Raw genomic sequence first — 25,056 nt, forward strand, 5'->3', positions numbered from 1 at the left:
TCAGGTTCCAAGGTTCCAAGGTTCCCAGGAAGGTTTACCGTTAGCTTTGGACCCATGGACACGGGAAAGAGGGGGACACACGATATACGCGATCGGGCTTATAGATTGAGTACTACTGTAGTACTACAGGTACATGGAGATGAGCCTAGATATGTACTTCGTATAGACAAGGTTGCCATTGGGCTAGATATTCAATTGCATATCCAATTGGCGATATTGAAACAGCTCTATACTTGATTCTTTATTTACATTCGAGTGGGGAGACAAGCCCTTATCACGATTGGGGCGCACACTGGAACCTTGGTCGTCTGTTTTTCTCCCTTAAAACATTGTATAAGTATCAGAACTACATATGGTGGTTTGACCTTTTCTTCCTACATAGCTACATGAGTATAATCTATGCCTTGCGTGAGGTTTGAGACCAGTCAGGAACGCCTCTTTCCTTCCCCGCGTCATATAGCGGAGCCTCGGTTCAACGGTTTTATCACAGAAGGACCCAGCCCTAATGTGATTATAGTGTGCACTGAAAACATAGGGCTCGGGAAACACCAGTCCTAGATCTCAATCTACTTTCGGCATCCGGCAGTGGGGTCCAGAAGCACAAAAGTCCATAATAACATTGTATTACAGGATAATATCGGTTTAATTAGCCTAGGCATACATGTGCTACAGCCTACACCGGCATTCCTCCAGTTCCCCAGTTCAACCTAAACATCCCTGTTGGTACAAGATGGACAGGCAAGGATCTCCATGCAAGTTTGTTCTTGTGATCCTACCGAGCTGTAGGGGCTGATCACTTCGCAGGCAGCCTCGGAGAGTGCCGGTCTCCTATCTCAGGCATATCCAAGCAGACTTTTTTTTTTAATTAAAAAAGGGAAGTGAAACGTATCAGACTACAAACTCACACTGTGTCGGGGATGCGAGACGAAGCTGAAGAATGTGAGTATCCGGCAGTCACCGCACCCTTACGTTATGTCTGTCGGAGAGTTGCATTGTCTCAGGGCGGGGTATATCCATTGTGCCTGGTATGTGCATATTATCACCCTGGTAGTACGTACTGCTCCATACGGACGAAGTACATCGAATCGAATCGACCGAGTATAATAAGCAATTCTCGCTTGGTATTGTCGCACATGATTACTTTTCCTGCCGTTATGGTGACTCGTCACACACATATTCTAATATTCACGTCGTCTGTAGTCCACGCTTCCTATCTAGTAAGTGGACCTTAGTCTGCAGCTAGCATGATTCGAAACAAGGGAGACGACCGAGGGGAAAGCCAAAAACAGTTTCATTCTATTTCAGAGTACGGAGTAGAATATACCGCTAGTTGTAGTGTGTATCGAAGTGTAAAGTGGACTCCTGATGATCTTATAGTCTAGAACGTGGACTCCGGTCCTCTGTAATGAGAACTCTCCTCCATTATGCATACATATGTAATATTGTACCTGCGTAGTGCGGCACTTGATATTCTTAATTACTTATATAGCTCTCTGCTCCGTCCACGGGTCCACTACTGCGTACTAGGATCCCCTTTCGAGAGGTCTAACAAGCACGTTCCCCCGGCGGTTCGCGTTTCGTGTCCATGATCGTCATCACGCACCGTACTCCGTACTCCGTACCTTTTTATATCTAGGCCTAAACCGTCTTCTTCTTCGTCAGATTTGTGTCAGAAAATACGCCCCGAGATTGGAGTGTCGTCGACTGTCAGATCTATTCTTTAAGTTTTTTTGTCGCAATTTTGAAACAAAGAGATCAAACAGACGCGTTTCTGGAATATACTGAGAATATACTCCGTACTGATAATTAATTAAAGATGATAAATAGTAAATGTAGCTAGCCCTAGAATATAATGACAATGACATAGGTGTAGAGTCAAGGTTTAGGGACACGTTCTGGAAAAGGAGGGAAAAGGAGCGAATCCGAAAATTTTTAGTACCCATCTTCATTCGCATGGTTCGCCCTATCACGAACACCTTCCTATTCATGCCTCCCGAAGATCGACAGCTCCAATTCCCGTGAAAGATGGAAGCTGGTCCCCGACTTCGGGAGTCATGTACGTACTCCATACCTTTAAAAGCCAATTGCAACTGTGGTCTTCCGTTTTCCCGCTAGACGGCCATAAATTCTAATGATAGTTTAGTATCGGGTAACGCGCTATCAACGTAGACTGGGCATCATCCCACGGTCGCCTATCTCGGTCAAGCATGTAAATATGTATGCGCCCGAACTACCGTGTGGAGAATGGATCAATCTAATATTCCAAGGGTGTAACTACAGGGGTGATTGATATCTACCATAATGGAGGCTGAATATCTCAAACTATATTCCATTCCATTGGAGGGAGATAGGCGGGTTGATTGTCCTTATTAGATGCTACCATGTGCGACGATCCCGGGGTTTCGATCCTGATGTAACCTAGCGTTGGCCGTTGAATTAAGTACATGATAACTAACTAGTTAGGGCATGACAGGGATCAGCGGTGTTGACATTACGGACAGGGGACTCCTTTCATGTTGCTAGGCATTTTGTGATACATGTGACTCCCAAGGGCCAAGGTTGGGCTCTTCGAATGACCAAATATGAGACAAGGAATAGAGACTATTGGAAATAGTCGATTATCCTTCTTTCTTTGAGCACCCGTGCTCTAGTTATGCATCATAAGTTGCATACAAAGCATTGGAAATATAGGAGTATGTTGTATTGAAATATTGAAGCCGGCACTAAGCTCATTACGATAAGTGATATCAAGCCAAATCTATAACGCCAGTCCTTTGTCTTTCGAGCCCAGATTTCACGAGTCCACTCAATTCTAAGTCCCATGTTAGCTTTGGTCTTCTAGACAAAGGGTGAAATGCCCACCGCTCGATCATGAGATCTAGTTGACAGTTCATTCGAGGTTCGGTTATCTCCCTCTTTGTTACCAGATTCTCGGAGCTTCGGTCCTGGTTGAGAGTGATGGCCAACTCTAAACGAGTCGTGGTTACTCCGTACTTCACTTAGCAACTCCAGTGGTCTTGTCACCACCGACATTGGCAGCAATGCCGAGCTCACTGATAACATCCGTCTCGGAGCGCTTCGCAACTCCGGTGGTCTCCGCGCCACCGACATTGATGGCAGCACCCAGCTTGCCGATCAGATCAGAGCTAGAGTCATCGTCGTCACTGCCACCGCCGTGACCACCGCCGCCATCGCCACGCTTAGCGACACCGGCAGTCTTATCACCGCCGATGTTAACAGCAACGCCAGCATCACCGATCACATCGTTCTGTTTGGGGACGGGGACTGCGAGTGCTGTGACTGCTAACAGGATGGGAGCGATGAGAGTGTAGCGCATTCTGATATGGGTTCAGACTGGAATGGTCGTTAGAACTGCTTGAGCTGGGCTCTGGTAGGTTTGTGCTCACTTATGGTAGAGAAGGTACGTTTGAACTGGACTATTCTTAACTGGACTTGGAGTGAATAGAGGTAATCTGGCTAGCAACATCCCTAGGCAGATGAGCAGGCTATTTAAGTATATATTGTACTATCGTACATGATATCTGGATAGATGTTTGCGGCATGATAGCTGATGTGCTTCAGGATTAAGCACCAGCTTAGACTGTATTCTACTTGGACGAGGTGGATGTAGACTTGATCTATGACATATGCGTAGTTGCGATGGGTGGATGCCCAATAAGGGCTACGGATTAGCAGTGGGAAGACTGGAAACGGTGAAGGTCCTAGTCCTAGTAATTGGCCTTGTGTTCAACATAGAGGTATGCGATGATCGTGGCAAAGACAACAACAATGATGGAGAGAAATGATCCGTCGATTGTAGTTTGACGATCCTTGACTTATTTGGGTAGTGACCCCCAAAACGATGCCTGCCCTTGATATCATCGGTGAACTCGATGCTACGCTGCACCTGGATTTCTCTAAATTTCAGGTTTTGTTCCTTTGTTTTCGTTTTTTTTTTGCAAAGTGAGTCATTTTGGTAGAATCAGGCTACAGGATATTTTATAATAAACTACATTTGAATATCGTAATAATCTAATAGAGCCCAAGACGTCAAGCCCTAACGTGTCCCGTCAAGCTTAACGAAAATAAAGTTATCCATCCATAAGAGCAGGAACCTTGGCATATCGAAAACGTTGGAATTCTTCTAGAATCTTCGAAGTATTGTTTTTCCCCTCGATTGCCTGACTCTACCTAGAATATACCTCGGTCCCACTAACTAGGTGGTACCCATTTTTCCATGTCGATATAGTGGCTTTCAATGGTGTCTTACGATCTCCCCTACGTACTCTCTATACCTTTCTAGGATCTCGAACCTTGAACCTCGATCCGGGTACTCCGTACGGAGTAAATAATTACGTGTGCATCCTGAGATTGTCTGAAAAGTCCAAATCCCAAATCCCAAATTCGATCTCCGATACGTACTTTGTCCTACGCCACCGATCAGACTAAATGTCCAAAAGTAGCACGGAGTTCCGTCGAGTGCAGCAATCTCACCTCAACCGCTAAAAGACTCCTGCCAAAAACATGCCCTAATAGACGAGATATAGCCCCCAATGCGACGCTGGCAACTGCATGAGACACGGGCCCCTCGGATCCTCCACGCCTACACCATACACCTGCTACCACATGCAGTTGGGGCACGTCTAATTCACTAGCCAAGCAGCTAGACACCTTCTGGTATAGCTGCTCGGTGCTCCGTAGGGATGACAGGGGTCAATCCCACCAGTGACCGCACGTGCAAATCCAACATTTCCGGGCCTGCGCAAGCCATGTCTCAGATGGCTGAACCGTTTTGCTAGCTAAGGAATTATCTCCACCGGAATTCCGAGGGGAGTTGGGGCCCTGCCAGATTCGTGTTACCGAATATGGAGTTGCATGTTCGGTAGATTAATTCGATGCAGGTGCTGCGCTTGGGCCTGGCGTGGGTTTCTTTTTAATCTATTTTATGCCCCTGCCATCTTCTTTTTGGTGCTGGGTGCGCCGTGATTGGGTGGTTCTTTTGTTACTGAGGCTTTTTAGATCTGTCAATGCCGGTATTTGACCGTTCCTTGTGGTGTTCGCATATCGGCTTTACATACCTTAGTGGGCACGGAGTAGTACTTGGTGTGGTATCTTGGTTAATTGCAAGGGACCTTTGTTCGATAATGTACAGGGTTGGCTTTTTTTATTTTTCTAGATTTTGTAGACTCATAACGATCAAGGCTAATAATTACACATGGCTTGAAGTGCATTGGGGTAAATGTATCAATTGCAGTTCAAATGGCCCCTTGCCAGACGCCTGGATGAGAAAATGGAAATAGAACTTTGAATAGTAACAGAAAGAGTAGTGGTAATGAGGCAGAATTCACTCTTGCATCTCCGTGTCCTCGGTAGTTTTCGAAGGCTCGCCGAACAGTTCGTCGTCGTCGTTGTCTTCAGTGACAACCTTTTCGGCTTGCACTTCTTGTTGCACCTCTTGCTGCACTTCTTCTTCCTCGTCCTCGTCCTCGTCATCGTCGGCAATACGACGAGACGCCTTGCCACGACGACGCGGCGCAGCTTCTTCAGCAGGCTCGTCATCGTCACCAAACAGCTCGTCCTTGTCTTCCCCAGCAGACCGAGCAGCCTCTTCATCGTCAGAGTCAACAACCATCTCACTGCTCTTATACTTGCCAGGCTTCTCAGACTTGGCAGCCTGGGCCTTCCCGCCCGGTCGGCGTTCCAAGCGGCGTCGCTTCTTAGGCGCCGCTTCGCCCTCGCTCTCAGCCGCGCTGTGCACAGCATCGGCTTCTTCTTCATCCGCGATAAAATCATCCCCACCCTTCTTTTTGCGCTTGCTGGTAGGCTTCTTCTTGCGCTTGACCCGGTCACCGGTCTCGGAGTCGTTGGTCAATTCCGCCTCCTCACGAGCGCGCTCGTCTTCAGCGCGCTGCATGGCATGTCGTTGCACCTCTTCGACCATCTGCGCGCGTTCCTCGGCGATACGCTTCTTACGCTCCATCTCGACCTCCTGGGCCTTGCGCAGCTCCTCTTCCCGGATCCGCGCGGCTTCTTCGCGGGCTTCACGGGCTTGCTGAAGCTTCGCGGCATTCTTCTCTTCGTACTCCTTCTGGCTCTGCATGGCTCGGTCAAGCTGCTTGCTGATGGTGCGGCCCATGTTGGCTCGCTGCTCCAAAGCGGCGCTGGGGTAAGGCGGGTTCTCCTCCTTGGAAAGACGCTCGAAGGTTTCAATGGCCTCCTTGAGACCCTCCGCTGCCTCTTGGACATCCTGGAGCGTCTTCTGGGTAGGCTGCAGACCGTACGCGAGCGAGGCGATTTGGTTCTGCACGAAAGCAACGTTGAATTGCAGGTGAAGTTGATCCGGAGAGACGTCGCGTGCGCGCGTGGCGTAGTCGAGTGCTGTCTTCATTGCGGCCAAGTTTGCCTCCTGCTTGCCTCGTAGCCACCATACACGACCAAGACAAGCCAAGATTTGCACATCACGCTGGCGATCCTTCGACAACGCAGCCTCGTAGTGTTCAATTGACCGTGAGAACTGACGGAGCTCAGCGAAGACATGTCCCAAGTTGAGGTAAACGCTGGGGTCCTTGACCGTATCGCGAACCTTGGACAGGATTTGGACAGCAGAGCTGTGGTCTTTCTTGTCATCGACCAGGGCGATCGCAATACCTTGGGCCGCATATGCGTTCTTGGGATCTAGCTGGAGAGCCTTGTCGAAGAACTCCACAGCACGCTGGTAAATCTTGCGACGCTTTTCCTTGTCTTGATCTGTGTCGCGGCGCATGTCACGGGCAGCGAGGAGATGAACATTGCCCATTCCAGTCAACGCGTAGCGATCATGTTTGTCATAGTACTGCAACGTGTGCTTGAAATGGCGTTGCTCGCTATCTTCAGCAAGGTTGGCAACTCGTTTCTTCGCCTTGCTAAGATACCATCCGTAGAGTGCCCGAACTTCCAGATTCGTGCTGTCCGCTTCGTAAAGCTTGCCAATCTTCTTAGGGCCCTCGTCTGTGGGGCTCTGGCGAAGGGCAATATATGTAATACGTGCATTAGCTTCCGTGTAGTCAGAGTGACGCTCCAGAAGACCTTCGTAGACCTTCTTAGCTTCGTCCCACATGTCGGCTGCCTCGTAAGTCCGTCCAAGGTTGTAGCTAATTGTGGTGACGAGCGCATCGGTATCCGTGCCATCCTCTTTTTCCTTGGACTGCACGCAGGCGTTAAGTGCAGACTGGAACAAGCCACGAGCTAGAGCAATCTTCTCGCTCTGGTATAGGAAGCAGCCCATGTTGTTGAGGAGCTGCGGCGGGAGACTCTCCCTAAGAGCAGCGTTCATCTGATCCTGGTCCTCGATGTCAGGTCGAGCATCTTCCGGAATTTCAGCAATCTGGATCTGTTCCAGTTGGGTCAGGCACTGCATGCTCTTATCAGGAGCTGTGCCCTCGTAGAGACGGGAAAGATAAACAAGAACCGACTCGTCGGGGGAGATATTTTGTTTCTCGTCCTTCCACATAGAGCGCACTGACTCAAGCAAAGTGATGGCTCGCTTTGCCTCAGTCGACTTGTCTTCCTTGCTGCCTGATTTCTGAGCAGCGAATACTTCTTCCGCGTGAATAGCAGCAAGGAGGATCATGGCCTCCGGGTTCTTCGATTGCTGAACAATCTTCTCTAGTTTGAATTTGGCACCGTCAAAGTCCTTGTTCGCGATCTGCATTTGCACAGCGCCGAATTTGGCGGGAAGATAACCCTTGTCGACTCCACCGCGGGCTTGATCGGAACGGTTGTAGTACTCCGTGGCATGGGCATCGTCGCCTTCATAGTGCGACTTGCGACCGAGGAGGTACCAGCCGTCACTGGCAATAGACATAACATCTGTGTGCTCGATGGCTTTGCGTGCCAATGTCTCGACGGTGGGATATGATTTGCGGAGGAGGAAGTAGCTGGCAAACAGGGAGCAGGTCATCGGGTATTCCTTGTCCAGCTTGAATGCCTTCTGGGTGTATTGAGTCATGGCTAATTTGTACATTGACCCAAACATAGGGTCGGTGGTGGCTCGGCGAGAGCTGTCGTGGAGGTAGTAAACTGCCAGCAGGACGTTGGCAACCTTGGACTCGGGGTTCTGCATAGCGATGACGGTTAGTTATGGTGAAAAATAAAACCTTGCGGAACTCCCTCTCGCATACCAGAGACAAAGATCTCTCCCAAGCTACCTTGGCTTGATCCTTGAAGCCCAGCTGCCACAAGCAACATCCTAGACCAATACGAGGGTCAGGATCTGTGAGGTTAGGCATCTTGATCAGAGCCTTTTGGTATCCTTCTAGTGCATCTGCGTATCTTCCTAGCATGTAATGCGCGCGGGCACGTCCCAGAATAGCCATGATGTTCCGGCCACCAAAGGCCTTGGATGACTCGTCGAAGCATTTCAGAGCCTGCCGCAGCGACTCGACTCTTTCCGAGGTATCAATCGCACCTGGACGAACAGCACGGGGCGGGTATAGTGATGCACGGAGGAGACACAAGACACCACGCGCCAGGAAGAGAGGAGGATAAGCCGGGTTGAGTCGCGAAGCCTCGTTCAACGTCGACGTCGCAAGTTGGAGGTAGTGATCTTTGGTCTTGGATTCCGAGTATAGTTCCCCTTCGGGCGCAACTCGAGGGGCATGTCGGCTCTTTAACAGCAGCATCCAGCAGATCCAGCCCAGCAGGCCGAGTTTCTCCTTTGTCGCTCCGTGGGCGACGGAGGCCAGACCCTTAGTCAAGATGTCGATGGCATGGTCGATCTGCTTTCGCTTCGCGTAAGCGAGCGCAATAATCACCCAGAAATTCTTGGCCGCTTTTTCGTTCTCCAAGAGGGTGCAAAGCTCAGTCGGGTCATCGGGGAGCTCGAGCAAGCTGACTTCGACTTCGCTGTCGAAGCTGGACGCGGGAATATCGATAGCATCGGGGATATCGGAGAAGCGCAAGCTGCTCAATGGGCTAGCTGCAGGTACAGCATCACCGTTCAGGCCATTGGTTTGGCCATTCTCAAGAGGCGCCATGATGAGTCCGGGAACGGGAGGGATGAGGCCACTTTGCGAGTCGGTATGGGATTATAGGAGCCTCAACTCATGATCAAGCGAGGCGATCCATCAAAAAAGGTCAGAATCAGGAGCGTTAAGGTTAGCGACCCTGAGTTTGGAGAAAACGCGAAAAATTGACTCTCGGAGACAACAGCGCGGCGATGAGAGGTGAGAATTGAACGATTGGAGTGGCTGGGCTGCACCGCCACAGGACGCCACACCGCATACAATAAACAACACAACACCTTTTGGACAATTGAATGATCACTTTCCGATGTTTTCGAAATGAATAAGAGCAAAATAAGTGGAGAAAATGGCATTTACTAAATTTACTAGTAGAATACCTAGGTGCGGTATTCATCCCTGCACCCAGCTTGTTACAAATTTGCAAAGCAAAGCAACACTGAGCAGCACCCCGAAGATAAGACCAAGCTCACTCCAGTGGCGCAGGCGACCATAGGACTCAACATATCCAGCTGTAGCAGCAACCAGCTGGCCATCTATTGCATTATCGGCTTTGATCGAACCGGCCAACTCGGATGGGAACCGGCCCGTTTCGAAGTACTGATCCATAAGTTGATCCTTCTCGGCCCAGCGTGCTGTAAGCCAGTCCTCAAACTCCTTCTGGTCATCAAGAGGAATCTCCGAGACGTTGAAGCGTCTCCAATGCATGTTGACTGAGGTCGGCGGTCGTCCTTGCAGATATGTGGAGCGAAGAGTGAAGTATTTATCGGGATAGCTTCCCTTTCTATAGACGGACTTGTGAATATCGTTCTACTGGAATATAGGGAGAGGGAAACATACGGTGGCCCTTCATAGGCTATGGTGCAGTCATACACCCAGTCTACGGTTCCCCGCAACTGCTGAAGACAGAACAACAGCCCTGTAGACCGCGGAAGAATCACGTGCTTGAATGAAGGCAGTCCCTGTTTCTGCCCCCAAATGTCGCTGCGTCTCTTGGTATTGGTGGACAGGTTTGTCCCCTCGGGGAAGATTAGCAGCCACATGGGATCGTACTGCGGGCGGGCTGAGTTGGAGCCCCCGTAGACAGTCTTCAACTTCTGCAAACGATGCTCAAGCCTTGGCTTGTCAGACGTCCACTTGCGAGCCATGAAGATAAAACCGTAGAACATCATGCCCGTGCCCACCAATGGGATATACTTAAGCGACTCTTTCAGGATGATGAAGAGGCGGCCATGCATCTGGTTGGTGTATGCAACCCACCAAAGGTAAACCCAGTCAGTGTAGACCTGGTGGTTCGAGATCAGAACGAGACGCTCGGGGAACCTGGTCTCCAGTAATCCATCTTTCGATAGATGGATCTGCCCACGCACGCTAGCATCACCACTGACCCGGAAGAGCGTCGGAGAGCTCCATTCGGTAAGAGCAGCGAGGACCAGTCCGAAGCTTTGTTTTGTATATGCCATATACGAATAGTAGTAACGTTTGTTGATCAGATACAGCGGGGAGCCGATTACTTGTGTCACGCAGATCGCTATAATACAGCAATCCACCCATGTCATCAGCAGAAGTGAACGCAGTAACTGCATGGGAATGCCATGTTTGAGACGGGGATCGGAAGGTGGTTTGGTCGAGAGCTGCTGAAGATCCCCGAGATTTGCGGTCGGCGGCTTGCGCTGTCGAACCTCGGCAGACTCCATGGTAGAAGTTCGGAGGTTCGGAGATCCCTGTTGTTTTAGAGACTGACAAATGAGGTAGAAATTCAAGTAATAGACTGGAAGCTAGTGAATGCTTCTACAGCTGTACAGAGCCCGGTCTGGTCGGATGTGGAGAATCGAGATAGTGATGATCGATAGTATGGGCTGCAACAAAGCTAGACAGAAGCTAGGAAATGAAATAAATTGCCATTCCCTTGAGGAAAGAAGGGGATTATAATAAAAGCGATTGTTAAATCAAAAGAGATAAGTGTTGGGGAGCTGAACAGTTGGAGAGTTGAATAGTTGGAGGGGAAAATCAGGCGGATCTGGTGGATCCAAAATGACGGTCACAGCCTCATAACGTCACCTGAGTTTCTTATTATTTACTTTGACACCTTTTTCTTTGTGATTCATCCAATTCTCTGAGATCCCGGAGCTATACAACTTAAAATCAACTGTTGTGTCAGGTCATTATACGCCAGTTCCTACTTCGGGCTGAAAGATGGCGCGTTGATGTGAGCACCGACCAACTCGAATCCTCATTGGAGTCCTCCGGGCTGATACATATGACTAGGGTCGATAGGCCTGCGATTCTTCTTACAACATGCTCTGTGCCATCATCCGCAGAAGCTCGCGCAGGAGTTCCCGTCTCGCCTTGCGCCAGCATTTTTCCACGTCTCAACCACGTCACGAGGTCAAAGACATCGGCTCTTTGTCTCAGCGCCTAATACCCAAATACCAAGGTGTGGCTTGGAGCTGTCTTATTGGAGCGGTCTTATTTTGTTGGTAGGAAGACTAATATATTCTCAGAATCTTGTGACGGAGAGCTGCTGTGTCTCCAGTGGCCAGCACCGCCGCGAAATATCTTCTTGGTGCGCAAAGATTGCGCCCCGGCGGTTACAGATTCCCTGATTGAATTCGTCAAGTAAGATCGAGAGATGCCCACGGGAAGCGACTTGACTCAAGGCTGACATCTACGAGCCATGTTTCCTCTACATACCCATCTATCTCGGTGATCCTCGAGTCAAAGACTGCCGCCGAAGTACATTCGTCGCTCTCTTTTCCCGTATACTCGGTTTCTCTCGACGAAAAAACGACCGCCCTTCATGATAAAGTCGACCTCACGGTGACCCTGGGAGGCGACGGTACGATTCTACATGCGGCGTCGCTTTTCGCGACCTGCTCAAACGTTCCACCCGTTCTATCATTTAGCATGGGTACATTAGGCTTCCTGGGTGAGTGGAAGTTCTCAGAGTTTAAACGTGCTTTCCGAGAAGTCTACATGTCTGGTGCCGGGGCAGGTGCTCGCACACCTGTGTTAGAAGGCCCAGAAGCGACAGTCACACAAGAAATTGAGATGGGCCCGACCGGGTGGTCTTCCGTCCGGGGAAAATCAATGGGCTCTACGCGCGGGGCACGCATTCTGATGCGCAATCGGTTGAAGGTAGGACTGTTTACTGCCGACGGGACCGAAACGACGCCTATCCGAACCAAAACCGACCAGGGTCAGGGAGTGTATGTGATGAATGAGCTGCTCATTCACCGTGGCAAAGAACCGCACTTGGCTGTGGTAGATGTGTTTGTGGGTGGGCGGTTCCTGACTGAAGCTGTGGCCGATGGAATCATAATTTCCACACCGACCGGAAGTACAGCCTACAGCCTGAGTAGCGGTGGTAGTATTGTGCATCCGCTAGTCCCAGCCATCCTTCTAACGCCGATCTGCGCGCGTAGCCTCAGCTTCCGGCCATTGGTTCTCCCTTCCAGCGCCCCCATCACGCTGCGGCTAAGCGAAAAGAACCGTGGACGCGAACTCGAGGTCAGTCTAGATGGTGTCAATTTAGGCCAAGGGATGGGAGTTGGTATGGAAGTCCGAGTCTGGAATGAGGAGATGCGTCATGGGAAGAATGAGTGGCAGGGCGGTGTCCCCAGCGTGATGCGACGGAGTGTGGGAGGTGAAGCGCATGAGGGCTGGGTAGGTGGATTGAATGGATTATTGAAATTCAACCATCCATTTGGCGAGGTATAACATTGTACGATAATATAGGATAGAATAAGAAGATCAAACACGACCCCGTACAAATTATATCAAGTGGAAGACCGTGGATCCAATCTCCTTAGGAGCTGATGTGATTGGCAGAGGCTTGTTTTCTGTAGATGAACTTCCCAAGTACTCTCGGCCCTATCTCAGGGGACATCTCTTCCCCCCCTTTCCCTCTTCATTCTTCCCCAACACTCAACTTGCGATTCTTTTATTGATTCTTTGAAGTCTGATATCGCGTTGCTTATTCTTGAGCATCCTCGCAGTGCGAGGACCGCTCCTCATTTCTAGACAAACAGGTACCTATTCTACCCCTCCTTCGATTCCCTCGATACTACTCTACTCTCCCGTTATCCCGGGAAGTGAGTGTGTTCGAGTGATTCTCTCGACAAAGAGAAAATCCCTGAATTGTTTTTTTTTAGGGCATCCTCTCCCTGAATGCAGTTGCTAATTCCTGTCTAGTAACTAGCGCTAGCCGGTCTTAGGCCTCAGGAGGTCTCGGCGCATTCGTTTACCCATACTCCCTCCCGCCCCCTGCGCGACCTGGGAAATCCCTTGAACAATGACTTCGTATGGGAAGTACGTAGTCGCACCATCTATCCTTGGAACCCCGAATCTGGTGGAATTTTACTCACCCTCCATAGCAACATGTACGCGCCGGAGCAGTTCATGAATCCGGGGCCAGCCCCCCGACCCCCTACCGATCGACCCCCCAAGTTGACTCTACCCACCAACAGCACAACATCCTCCTTTGGTCAGATGAGCTCGGACTCTCCGATCACACCGGGTCTGTCGTCGGCAAATCTCTCGCTTTTCCCCAACACCAGCAGTCCCTCGCTGGCTGTGACCCGGAGTAACACTACCCAAAATGGAATCTCCATTATCAAAGAAGGCACCGTCCGCTGCAAAGAGGACAAGTTCTTGGCCACTTGGAATACGCGTTACTTGATCCTGCGCGAATTCAAACTCGAGTTTTTAAAGAGCGATTCCGGCAAGGTAGTGATTACCTTCCCTTTGTCCACGGTCACCGCTGTCGCTCGCTCCGAGGATTCGAAGATGGCCTTTGAGGTCACTCGCCTGGCCAACCCGAAGGATGCAAACTCCAAAACCGCCCTCCTTGCTCGAGACCTACCTACCAAGACCATCACCTGCGAAGTCAAATCGGACGATGAAATCTACGAGTGGATCGACAAGATCTACGAGCGCTGCCCTGGCATGGGCGGCGTCAGCAATCCGACAAACTTCAGTCACCGTGTTCACGTCGGCTTTGACCCCAACACTGGCGCCTTTGTAGGCTTGCCTCCAGAGTGGGAGAAGCTGTTGACATCCTCGGCTATCACCAAGGAAGACTACAAGAAGAACCCTCAGGCTGTCATCGAGGTTCTCGAATTCTACTCAGACATCAAGATGCGTGAGCAGAACCCGCAATACTATGCTGGGATCAACTCTTCGCCCAATGGTCAACCCAAGGCATACGGTAGTAGTGTTGGAAGCTCCATTGCACCCCCACGTCCTGCCCCACCAGGACCTATGCAGCGCCTTGATAGCAGTCAGTCGAAACAATCTGAAGGTTCTATGCGCTCTGCGTCATCTTCCGTCGGACAGGCGGACCGTGCGGCAGACCACCAACAGCAAGTTGACCGGATGAAGGAAATAGCCGATCAAGAGCGTCGCCGCGTGGAGGAGGAACGTCGCAACAAGGAGGAGCAAGATGCTTACAACGCATCCATCCCGAAGGGCCGTCCTACTATGGCTCAACAGGAGCTTGGTGGTTATGGCGGCGACGACTCGTCACAGAATAGCCGCTATCAACCAAGCCGTCCAGCCCCTCAGGCTCCAGGCTCTGCTGCTCGCCAGCAAGACCGACAGCTCACCGCACAGCGTCCCGCACCCGCGCCACCGTCGCAGAGTCCTTACGGCCAAAGCGCAGCACCGGGCGCTCCTCGAACCGATGACCAGCAGGGCTCTCCAAGCTCCCGCAGTGACCCTCGGGCCCCAGGCTCTGCCAACCGTCCCCAGCAGAACGGTTCTAAGGCCGGACCCCCTCCGACACGCCTACCGGCCCCCGTTCAAGCTGTGAAGCCGTTGAATATTGCCAACAAGCAAAACGGGACCAAGAACGTCCCCGATGGCGTTCGCCTAGCCGAAGCCGCTCTTACGAAGAAGGCAGAGCCGCGGAAGGAGGTGCGCATGTCAGGCATGTCAGAGAACGAAGTCATGGAGCGGCTGAGGTCTGTCGTATCCAAGGATAACCCGAACGAGTCTTACAGCAAGCAGCGCAAGATTGGTCAGGGTGCATCTGGATCCGTTTATGTGGCACGGGTTAAGGAAACCGCACCTACTGGTGTTGCCCACGAGCTTTACCGGACGTATGGCCCGCGCTGCCAGGTGGCCATCAAGCAGATGGACCTGCGCAGTCAGCCCAGGAAGGAGTTGATCGTCAACGAAATCATTGTCATGAAGGACAGCCAGCACCCGAATATTGTCAACTTCCTTGACTCATTCTTACAGGAATCAAGCAATGAACTCTGGGTTGTCATGGAGTTCATGGAGGGTGGCGCGTTGACCGATGTGATTGATAATAACCCAGTAATTACTGAAGGTCAGATCGCGACTATTTGTTTCGAGGTATGTTTTCTATCCAATGTTGTTTTTTATCCAATTACTGACGTTTTTACCAAAAGACTTGCAAGGGTCTGGCCCATCTGCACAACCAGAGCATCATTCACCGTGATATCAAGAGTGACAACGTTCTCCTCGACCGCGTTGGCCATGTCAAGATCACTGATTTCGGCTTCTGTGCCAAGCTCACCGAACACAAGAGCAAGCGCGCTACCATGGTCGGAACCCCTTACTGGATGGCACCCGAGGTGGTCAAGCAGAAAGAGTACGGCCCGAAGGTCGACTGCTGGTCGCTGGGTATCATGGCCATTGAGATGATCGAGTCGGAGCCTCCTTACCTAAACGAAGAGCCCCTGAAGGCCCTCTACCTTATTGCCACCAACGGAACCCCCCGTCTGAAGAAGCCCGAGAAGCTCAGCAAGGAGCTCAAGGCTTTCCTGAGCGTCTGCCTCTGCGTCAATGTCCACAGCCGCGCTTCTGCCGACGAGCTCCTTGCTCATGAATTCCTGCAGACTGGATGCAGCCTCGCTAGTCTAGCTGAGCTGCTCCGCTGGAAGAAGGCTACTAGCTAGTAAATAACTGCTCTTCACCTGCACAACTTGAAGCAACATCTGGATCCCATTTACGCGCGTCCTCAATTTCCATTCACGCGCGCCTTCGATTTCCATTCTCACAGGAACCACTCTTCCCGTGTGTTCTTTTCCCGTCTTCTTCACTGCACTCTGCATTGCAGATATCATTGCGGCTCTGTTCTCTTTACTTACCATACAACCCTGGGCGTGGATAATCTGGCGTTTGATCTGTTTTTTCTTTTTCCCCTGTCCAACTTCTTTTCGATGCTTGCACAAACACATACCATGTTTCCCCCTATGACGTTCACGATTTTGCAACTTGCACTGTATCATGTGCCCTTGCACAAAAGCGAAGAATAGTTTAAAATCCGATGTGACTTTGACTTGATTTCTTTATTAAAAAGAATCACCGTTTACGCGCATTGGGCCCTGGTGTATGTAACCTTGGGCTCTTTGTGCCGTACTCAGCCAGTTGTCCAAAAGGATATCAAACAAATACATGTCTTCACATAACCTTACGGGGTCAATTTCATACATGGTTCATCGCCTATCTGACTCCATATCACGAACAACACTAATCGGGTACTTATGCCTCTGTCCTTGACAAGACAATGGGGCTTAGGATAATCTAAATACCGTTGTATCGAGATTGATATCAGAGACCACTACCATACCATTTTTAATGTCAAATATTTTATTGAAGCCCGCCTTGAGACTACCCTCGAGTTAACTGAGAGAGGCCGCAAATGCGACCAATTATCCTTGGATGTAATATGTCATTGACAAGCGTAAGTAAAACGAGTATATAAAAATTCATATAGAAGACATAAGGAACGAAAGGGAACCAAGACCTCCAATATCTCCTCCATCCAAAAAAATTCAGTTCAACTCCTCCCTCACAACTGTACCGTACAAACCTTGCTAAACAAGACTCCAACAAGATCACTCTCGTCCTCAGAAGCCGTCCAACGGCCCCCATCCACAAGCCTCTGTTTCCAAATACTCTGCTCAGACGCAGACAGATCCTCCCAAGCTTGCAGCATCTCCTCCTCGAACTGCTCGGACTCGTCCGCAGATAGAGAAGCAGCAGTCTCAATAATCACACTCTGCTCAGCATCTTGCCCTTCACCGCACCGAACGATGACAGAGATGGACTGCGGAGCGAGGGTTTCCAGGTCAGCGGGTGCGGCACCGGCGCGGTGAACGCGGTCCAGGATCTCGCGGAGGGATTCAATCTGCGAGTCTGTGGGACCGAAGGTCGCCACTGGGATATCGGTATCACTGCCGCTTGCGCGCGGCGCAAGAAGTGTATCGAAATATGTCAGCTTATCCCGTGGGGGTATGACGTATTCCCTTGCGATGGCTCCGCGGATGCTGTCTGGGAGCCATTCTGTCGCACCGAGGACAGGCGGGGTACCGCCGCGGATCTCGGCGAAGGCAAGCATTGCTACGCAGATTGCAGATATTGAGAATAGTAGGATGATGATGCTGTATACTAGTTCCCAGATTTCGGCGGGGCCTGGGGTGACGAGGACGTAGCGTGGGGTGCGGGAGGAAGTTGGGAAGGGGGATAGTGGGAATGTGTGTACGACGACTGTGTTGCCCATGCTGACAGAGGCGAGCTTTATGTTCTGCGGGCCGACGTCTGGGGTTACGGGGTGTGCCGGCGCGATGAAGGTGGAGAAGGTGAGTTTTGTCATTGAGAATGGGTGCACGTCGCGGAGGGTTGTATAGGGGCGGAAAGTACTGTAGCCGCGGTTTGGTCCGTATTCCAAGGTAAATATAGGGATGGAATTGTCGCTGCCGCTGGCTGCGATAACCGTTTGTTGTTGGCCTTGCGGGTTTGTTCCGAGTTGGCAGATATCGATTCCTAGGCCGATCTTCACTGTTCGAGGGAGCTTGCGACGTCGTAGAATTTTGGACTTGCTCGATTTGGCATTAGGGAGTTGAAGGAGGACGAGCTCGCTACCACCGCGATTTGGAGCATTTTGGAGGAGAAGCAGGGTTCTAGGCGAGAGGAATCGTAGCGCGCGGAACTTGGGACGTGCTGTGCGGGCTCCACTAGCGGGCAGAGGAATAGTATAAATGGAGCGGACCTCGGGGGAGCTGTTAGAGGAGATCTCGCCAACCATGACGTCTGAGCCGGTGGTATATGCCACAAGGAACCGGCCGTGTGCATCATCGGTCTTGCCCAAGTCGTCTTCGAGCTTGACAAAGTCCAGGTCCTCGGCCTCTTCATTGCCGCTTAATTGGATGCGGCCAATGATATCCTTCTCACTGGGCGTCTCTGTGACGCGGAAGAACACAATCTCGCCGGACGGTGCCATACCCGTTGCAACGGCTCCGATCCGTGCGTGTTTCTCAGCGCCATCCTTCCCTTTCGGCCACGGCGAGAGTCTCGTCACTCGCTGATATGTATCTGAAGGACCTGGCCCATTCTTCCCTCGGAAGAGTGATGCTTGCGACAAAGCTATAGCCTTGCCGGGAATAACCTCTTCCTTAGACTTGGTGTCCTTTTTCGCCTCATCCTTCTCGCTGTCTTCGGCGCTTTGTGTGGTCTTCCGTGGGGCCTCAAACCGGAATGAGCGAAGGTGCTGATTGTTATTCTTTTTCTGTTGCTCCACAGAGCTATTTATACCGGCCAGAGCAACAAGCGAGCCCGCCTCGTCGCTGGCCAGCGGGGCCGCAGCCAGCGAGGTTACCGAGTCTTCATCGCGTGATAGGTTCAATTCGACGACTTCAGTGATCTCATTTCGATGTGACGTGTCAAGCAGAGACTGTACATAAAACAACGATTAGCATTTGCAGAGGGAGGATATTCTCGAAATGGTGAACTTGCGATCTTGTTTCCAACTCCACTACGCCCCTCGCCGCCTCCGCCACCGACTAGGAGTCGACCGTTGTTGCGCGGGTCAAAGTCCGCAGCGAAGAGCGGACACGAGAGTGTCAATTTAGCGGAGTATACGGTGGGCGCCATTGTTGTCGACAAAACAGAGTGTAAAGAGGACAGATGGGATGACGGAGGTGCCCCGGATTCTTGGCGCGGTAACCCGGGATTGCCGCGCGAAAACTATATTGTATAGATCTACAAAGATAGGACTACTACTCTATTTTAGTTGGTATGGGAAGAAGATGAGACGAAAAAAAAGTAAATAGTATTTTATCATGCACTCTAAGCATTTTAAGCCTCGACTTCTTGAGAAGTGAACTCGGGCAGGCGCTTGCGGATATCCTCCCATGTCTCGTCACCCTCAACAAGTGACTTGACAGCCTGCAGGATGTCATCCTCGCTGGCACGGACCTGCTTGGTGGTATCGCGGTCGCGCAGGGTGAAGGTGTTGTCTTGAACGGACTGGAAATCCACGGTAATACCGAAGGGTGTGCCCAACTCGTCGTTGCGAGAGTAACGCTTGCCGATACTGGCGGAAGAGTCATCGACACGGTTGGAGACACCGGCCTTGCGCAGCTTCGAAGTCAGACGCTGGGTCAGAGGCTTGAAGGAGGCGTGGGTGGAGAGAGGAACCAGCAGGACCTTAGTGGGGGCAACTGCGGGAGGGAAAGAAAGGACCTATAGAGTATCAGTACCAGCGTTCATGTGAAAAGAATGCAAAAAGGAAGGCTTACACCACGGGTTTCGTCACCGGCACGGGACCAGTAGGAGTGCTCAATGATACTGTAAAGAATACGTCCAATACCGAAGGACGGCTCGATCACATTGGGGGTGTACTCGCGGACATTCTCAACGCGAGTGCGCTTCTCAATCTTGATCAGATCCTTTTCGATCTCAACCTTGCCAGATCCAACACCCTCAACATCGACCTCAATCTTGCCGTCCTTCTCGAGGTCAAGAGACAGCTTCTCGCGCAGCTCCTGGGACAGAGCCTCAACAGCCGCCTCGACAGTCTTGGCGTCCTTCTTGAATCGAGGGCCAAACTTCTTCTTCTCAAGTTCAATCTGGTACTCCTCGATACGCAGAGGCTCAGCACGGGCTTGGCGCACCACAAGAGGGGCACCGGTCTTCTCCCGGTGGACAGTCAGATCATAAGCGGAGCGGTCAGCACAACCGACACACTCAATCCAGCCGTAGCTGGTCAGCAACTCGGCATCCCAGCAGTCAGTAGCGTAGTGAGCCATCTCATTGGCCATGTGCTGACGGAAGCGCAGCTTGGTAGGGTCAACACCCAGCTTCAACAGGAAGGACTGAATGCGGGCCAAGAAATAGCCCAAAGTCTCGTTGTCGACCAGGCCAGTTTCAACAGCCTTGCCGATGGTCATTTTGGTTAGCTTTGTGCTTCCGGACAGCTGCACGTTACGGTCAAGCAAGGTCAGCTCAGTATCCTTGACCTCATCGAAGCGAGCGTGCTTCTTGCCACCCTCTGGGTCGACGTAGTGCTCAATCTCGGCCATGAGGAACTCGCGCACACGCAGGAGACCGGCGCGGGGAGAGATCTCGTTACGGAAGGACTTGCCAATGGAGGCAGAGGCGAACGGCATCGACTGCTGGTTGAACTCCAGGAGCTTGGCGAAGTTCAGGAATTGACCCTGGGCGGTCTCAGGACGCAGGTAACCGGGCATGTTGGCGCTAGGGCCAATAGTGGTCTGGAACATGAGGTTGAAGGAGACTGGAGGCAACACCTCGCCGCCGGTGACGGGGTTGCGAATGTCGTGCTTCTTGATGAGCTGCTCCAGCTCGGGGCCACCGTAGTTGTCAATTTGTGCGAGGGTCTCCTCGTACTCCTTGACCAGAGCATCATCCAGCTTCTTAGCCTCGGTGCCCTTGGCCTTTCTCTTCTTCTTGGCCTCCTTCTCCTCGTCCACCACAACTTTCTCGCCGCGCGCCTGTTTGTCTCCCTTGAGGCGGGCCTCGAGCACCTCCTCAACCAAGTGGTCAGCACGGAAGATCTCGCCAGTCTTAGGGTCCTTGCACATCCAGTCGGCGAACTTGTCCACGTGCCCACTGGTCTTGAGAATCTCGTGGGGGGTCAACATGGTGGTGTCGACCTCGAGCATGTCCTCCTCGAGCACGAAGTGCTTGCGCCACAAGTCGGTCATGTTGGCGATCAAGGCGGTTCCAGGTGGGCCATAGTCATACAGACCAGATACACCACCGTAAATTTCGAAGGAGGGGGTGTAGAACATGCGACGGCGGAGCATGGAGTCCAGCACCGTGCGGTCGATAGACTGGCCGGTCTTGGTGTTGACGGTGGCCATCTTGACGTTTCGTTTCAAGCTCTTCGGGGGAGGGGTGTAATTCCTGAACTGAGTCCGAATGAGAGACGGAGGGGAAAGAAAAGAGCGGGGTGGAAATCGCAGGCGCGGCAATTGAGTCATCCACTACGCACCAGGGCAACCCTCAGGCACCACCGAGAGGACAAAAGACAAGGAGTATAGAACGAGACAGAACGACCAATTGGGTCGGTCTTTTTCTTTTTCTTTTTATTTATTTTCCTTCTAAAAAGGAGGTCTCCGGGGTCGAATCGCAGATTATCGCTCCGGGGAAACGATTGTCCGAAATAATTTATTTCTCGACGATCTTTACATTTTCCATTGCCTTCAACAGCAGCACTTTACCCTCTCAGCTTTCAAAAATGGGTGTCCCTGGCCGATCTGGACCGCCTCCGGGCGTTATGGGAGATATTAAAACCGGCAACAAGCTGCGCCGGAAGATGAACCATGTCAAGCGCAAGAGAGCCAAAGATGCTGCGCGCCGAGAAGAGCGCTACGCTTTCAAGAAAGAAGAAGCCAAGAACCCCCAGTTGAAGGAAGAGCGACTTCGCCGCAACATTCCTCTGACTCTCGAGCGGAAACGTGTCTGGAACGAAGCCGACAACGACACCGAAGAAACTGGTCTGGGATTGAGCATTGACGTTGAGCGCATCAAGCGCGCCAAGAAAGAAGAAGAAGACGAGCTCAATCGGCCATTGGAAGAGGGCGAGGATGACAGCGAGGCTCCGGAATCAGACGCTGAGTCGGTCGACAGTATGCTGGAGTCAGACAACGAAGAAGATGAAGATGAAGATGAGGACGAAGAAAAGGGCGAAGACAAAGATGGCAGCCGCGGCCGGAAGAAGGCCTCTATCCGAACTGCGACAGAGCGTGCCACAAGTCCTACGCAGTCAACACGCAGCACAAACCTCAGCCTCGCTCCTGAAGCATTGGCCGCCAAATTCCCTACACTTTTCACCGAGGGACCTCCACCCACCCCGAAAATCCTTATCACTACCGGCCTCAACTCCACCCTCCACGACCAAGCCGAAACCCTGACCGAGATGTTCCCGAACAGCGTGTATATCCGGCGTAATGCCCACCGGTACTCGCACAAATTCTCAGTCCGTGAGATTTCCAAATTCGCGGCAAACCGTAATTTCACCACAGTCATCGTGTTGAATGAAGACCAGAAGCGACCCTCTGGGCTAACGATGGTGCATTTGCCAGTCGGCCCGACTTTCCACTTCACCATCAGCAACTGGATCGACGGAAAGCGGCTTCCAGGACACGGCCGAGCCACCGAGCACTGGCCCGAGCTGATCCTCAATAACTTCCGTACTCCTCTGGGTCTTCTGACTGCCCATTTGTTCCGCACACTTTTCCCGCCCCAGCCGGATTTCGAAGGCCGACAGGTTGTCACTTTGCATAACCAGCGTGATTACATTTTCGTCCGTCGTCACCGCTACGTCTTCCGTGAGAAGCGTGAGACTGAGAAGGCTGTCGTCGGTGCTGACGGCAAGGAAATGGTGGGTGCTGAGGGTATCCGTACCGGTCTACAGGAACTAGGACCTCGCTTCACCTTGAAGCTGCGTCGTGTTGATAAGGGCATCCAGCGTGCCAGTGGCCAGGAATGGGAATGGAAGGGTGGAATGGAGAAGACGAGAACTCTGTTCCAACTGTAAATGTCTCTTTATGTTGTTATTCGGTTTTGCATGGGGTTCGAGGGAGTTATATCCAAAAGCTTGTCTGGTTTCATTGCAATGGACTAAATTTACTTATAAACCACCATGAACTTTATACTCTGAAGGTCATAAGAGGCCACGTCGGCTCTGGATTGGTTACTTGCACAAATACATTCATTGGCTATCCATACCCAACTCCCTAAAAGTACGAAGATGGCCAATAATATTTTGTCACATGACATGGCGTTGCTAACATCTTTGATTCATTCAAGTTGTCCATCCAAGTGACCAACGAGATGCATTCGATGGATTCGAACATTGACCTACCCACCGTTGCGGAGATTGAGGCTTCGACTGATATCCTCAGTATACGAACCAATTCCATTAAAGTGGTTCGACTGCGAGAACGCTTCGCGGTCAAGATTGGATACGCGATTCCGCCTGTAGAGGCAGAGAACATAAAATTTGTCGCGGCCAACAGCATGGTTTCCGTGCCAAAGGTCTATGCCAACTTTGTCGATCCAGAGAACCAGAAGAGATATATCATTATGGATTTCATCCCTGGGGCCGGCTTGCAAAAACTACACCCGTCGCTCATCCCAGCCGAGAAGACGGTTAGCAAGCGGATCAAAGAGACCTTCGACGAATTACGAGCAATACCATCACCGGTTGGAAACTTGAATGGCATGCCTTACCTCGACGGTGTTTTGGCAACGCCAGATAACAACCCAGTGATTTCTGGGCCATTCACAAATCAAGAACAGATGAATCAGGGAATATTGAAAAGGCTGGGCCAAACGCAATCACCGCACCACACTCGCTTAGTGCAAGGAATGGCCGACCGAACCCTCAAGGACCATCGAATTGTTTTTACCCATGGAGATCTGCAGCGGAAGAACGTAATGGTGGAGCGAACGGTCAACAATAATGGAGATGCAGACTTCAAAGTGACTCTTATTGACTGGAATTTGTCGGGCTGGTATCCCGAGTTTTGGGATTTCTGCAATTCGACAATATATTGTCAACGGAAACCAGATTGGGTTGAGCTCATTCCAGACATATTTGATCAGTACCCGTTGGAATATCTCATGATGCAACTTGTCTACTCGATGGTCTTTTACTGATGAACTTAAATTGCATCAAATAACAAATCAAGTCTTGATCGTCAAAATAGAGTCCGAGGAACTATATAAACATCCACTGATGGAGATAAACAATTCCTTATCCCCGATATCAGCCAACCTTGGAAGTCACGAGACGATCTCCTGCAACTGAGCCAATGACAATAGAAAAAAAAAAAAAGAATACTAAACAAAGTACATCATACCCAAACACCCTCCCTCCCTAGAAATATGGATATCCTCCCCCGGCGCCTCATCTTCATAGCCTCAATAGGCAATCCAAAGCCCTACTACAACACCCGCCACAGCGCCGGACACCTCCTCCTCGATGCCCTAAAACCCCTCCTCGAAGTCACCCTCCCAAACACAGGCCTCTACCACGAAACATGGCAAAGCCCAACACAAATGAACATAACAGGCCCGAAACTCGTGCGCCGACTAGAACAATGGGCAAGCGAGCGCGCCAGCCGACTTGAACGAATCGCCAGCGTTGCCGCAACACGTGCCTCGTCGTCTTCGTCTTCAACAACCCCAACCCCAAACAACCTCCCCGCACAAACCACCTACCCAACAACCCTCATCATCCTCCACGATGAGCTCTCCATCGCCATGGGCAAGGTCCGCATCATACGCGGCGGGCCTGAGGAGTTTAGTCTGCGCGGCCATCGCGGGCTCGTCAGTATCTGTGAGACGCTGCGCAAGAAGGGGTTGTATCCCCGCTCGTCGGGTGCGAAAAAGACGGGCACCGGGCCGTTGGCGGATCTCTCCATCTTGCGCGTTGGCATTGGTATTGGTCGTCCGTCGTCACATGATACGGGTGCTGTTTCGGACTATGTGCTTGCGACTGTTACCGATAAGGAGCTTAAGGCTTATCAGGCCGCTGCGATGCCGGTGGTGGGGACTATTCGGGATGAGCTTTTCAGACCTGCAGGGAAGGTCTGATGTGCCAATGTGCAGAGTGCTTATGGCCCCTCATGATTGGTTATATGCGCAGCGAAGGCATGGAAGTGAAGAAAGTAATGAAGAGCAATGTCAAAGTTGGCTCGTGGATGTATTAACCATATACATAGAAAACGCCTGGTTGAAAACAGGAGATAGCTGCCGATGTTTTATCGACAAA

At 51.3% G+C, this 25,056-nt stretch overlaps 9 protein-coding genes across 9 annotated transcripts; 4 read left to right on the forward strand and 5 right to left on the reverse strand.

Moving 5' to 3' along the window:
* Nucleotides 1–2,806: 2,806 nt before the first annotated feature.
* On the reverse strand, nt 2,807–3,337 carry LCP9604111_1620 (uncharacterized protein; the record flags this gene model as incomplete). Its single annotated transcript, XM_039069007.1, has 3 exons — nt 2,807–2,812; nt 2,863–2,945; nt 3,055–3,337. 3 exons carry the CDS (start codon nt 3,335–3,337, stop codon nt 2,807–2,809), a joined length of 372 nt encoding a protein of 123 aa, XP_038931747.1.
* Nucleotides 3,338–5,344: 2,007 nt separating this feature from the next.
* On the reverse strand, nt 5,345–9,014 carry LCP9604111_1621 (putative RNA polymerase II transcription elongation factor (Ctr9); the record flags this gene model as incomplete). The annotated part of the gene is made up of 2 exons (XM_039069008.1): nt 5,345–8,095; nt 8,160–9,014. The coding sequence occupies 2 exons, from the start codon at nt 9,012–9,014 to the stop codon at nt 5,345–5,347; spliced, it is 3,606 nt and encodes a 1,201-aa protein (XP_038931748.1).
* A 378-nt stretch (nt 9,015–9,392) lies between these two features.
* Nucleotides 9,393–10,696, reverse strand: LCP9604111_1622 (lysophospholipid acyltransferase family protein; the record flags this gene model as incomplete). Its single annotated transcript, XM_039069009.1, has 2 exons — nt 9,393–9,783; nt 9,840–10,696. 2 exons carry the CDS (start codon nt 10,694–10,696, stop codon nt 9,393–9,395), a joined length of 1,248 nt encoding a protein of 415 aa, XP_038931749.1.
* Nucleotides 10,697–11,297: 601 nt separating this feature from the next.
* Nucleotides 11,298–13,196, forward strand: LCP9604111_1623 (NADH kinase POS5; the record flags this gene model as incomplete). Its single annotated transcript, XM_039069010.1, has 5 exons — nt 11,298–11,436; nt 11,504–11,618; nt 11,675–12,713; nt 12,998–13,030; nt 13,194–13,196. The coding sequence occupies 5 exons, from the start codon at nt 11,298–11,300 to the stop codon at nt 13,194–13,196; spliced, it is 1,329 nt and encodes a 442-aa protein (XP_038931750.1).
* A 97-nt stretch (nt 13,197–13,293) lies between these two features.
* Nucleotides 13,294–15,925, forward strand: LCP9604111_1624 (serine/threonine protein kinase CLA4; the record flags this gene model as incomplete). Its single annotated transcript, XM_039069011.1, has 3 exons — nt 13,294–13,310; nt 13,376–15,359; nt 15,416–15,925. 3 exons carry the CDS (start codon nt 13,294–13,296, stop codon nt 15,923–15,925), a joined length of 2,511 nt encoding a protein of 836 aa, XP_038931751.1.
* An 896-nt stretch (nt 15,926–16,821) lies between these two features.
* On the reverse strand, nt 16,822–18,902 carry LCP9604111_1625 (uncharacterized protein; the record flags this gene model as incomplete). Its single annotated transcript, XM_039069012.1, has 2 exons — nt 16,822–18,702; nt 18,765–18,902. The coding sequence occupies 2 exons, from the start codon at nt 18,900–18,902 to the stop codon at nt 16,822–16,824; spliced, it is 2,019 nt and encodes a 672-aa protein (XP_038931752.1).
* A 204-nt stretch (nt 18,903–19,106) lies between these two features.
* LCP9604111_1626 (glycine--tRNA ligase) lies at nt 19,107–21,136 on the reverse strand (the record flags this gene model as incomplete). The annotated part of the gene is made up of 2 exons (XM_039069013.1): nt 19,107–19,493; nt 19,550–21,136. 2 exons carry the CDS (start codon nt 21,134–21,136, stop codon nt 19,107–19,109), a joined length of 1,974 nt encoding a protein of 657 aa, XP_038931753.1.
* A 377-nt stretch (nt 21,137–21,513) lies between these two features.
* On the forward strand, nt 21,514–23,939 carry LCP9604111_1627 (rRNA-binding ribosome biosynthesis protein RPF1; the record flags this gene model as incomplete). Its single annotated transcript, XM_039069014.1, has 3 exons — nt 21,514–22,811; nt 22,951–23,020; nt 23,088–23,939. 3 exons carry the CDS (start codon nt 21,514–21,516, stop codon nt 23,937–23,939), a joined length of 2,220 nt encoding a protein of 739 aa, XP_038931754.1.
* Nucleotides 23,940–24,167: 228 nt separating this feature from the next.
* LCP9604111_1628 (uncharacterized protein) lies at nt 24,168–24,878 on the forward strand (the record flags this gene model as incomplete). Its single annotated transcript, XM_039069015.1, has 1 exon — nt 24,168–24,878. The coding sequence occupies one exon, from the start codon at nt 24,168–24,170 to the stop codon at nt 24,876–24,878; it is 711 nt and encodes a 236-aa protein (XP_038931755.1).
* Between the last annotated feature and the right edge of the window lie 178 nt (nt 24,879–25,056).

Source organism: Penicillium roqueforti, assembly GCF_015533775.1.
Source record: "Penicillium roqueforti strain LCP96 04111 chromosome Unknown scaffold_02, whole genome shotgun sequence".
Classification (NCBI taxonomy): domain Eukaryota; kingdom Fungi; phylum Ascomycota; class Eurotiomycetes; order Eurotiales; family Aspergillaceae; genus Penicillium; species Penicillium roqueforti.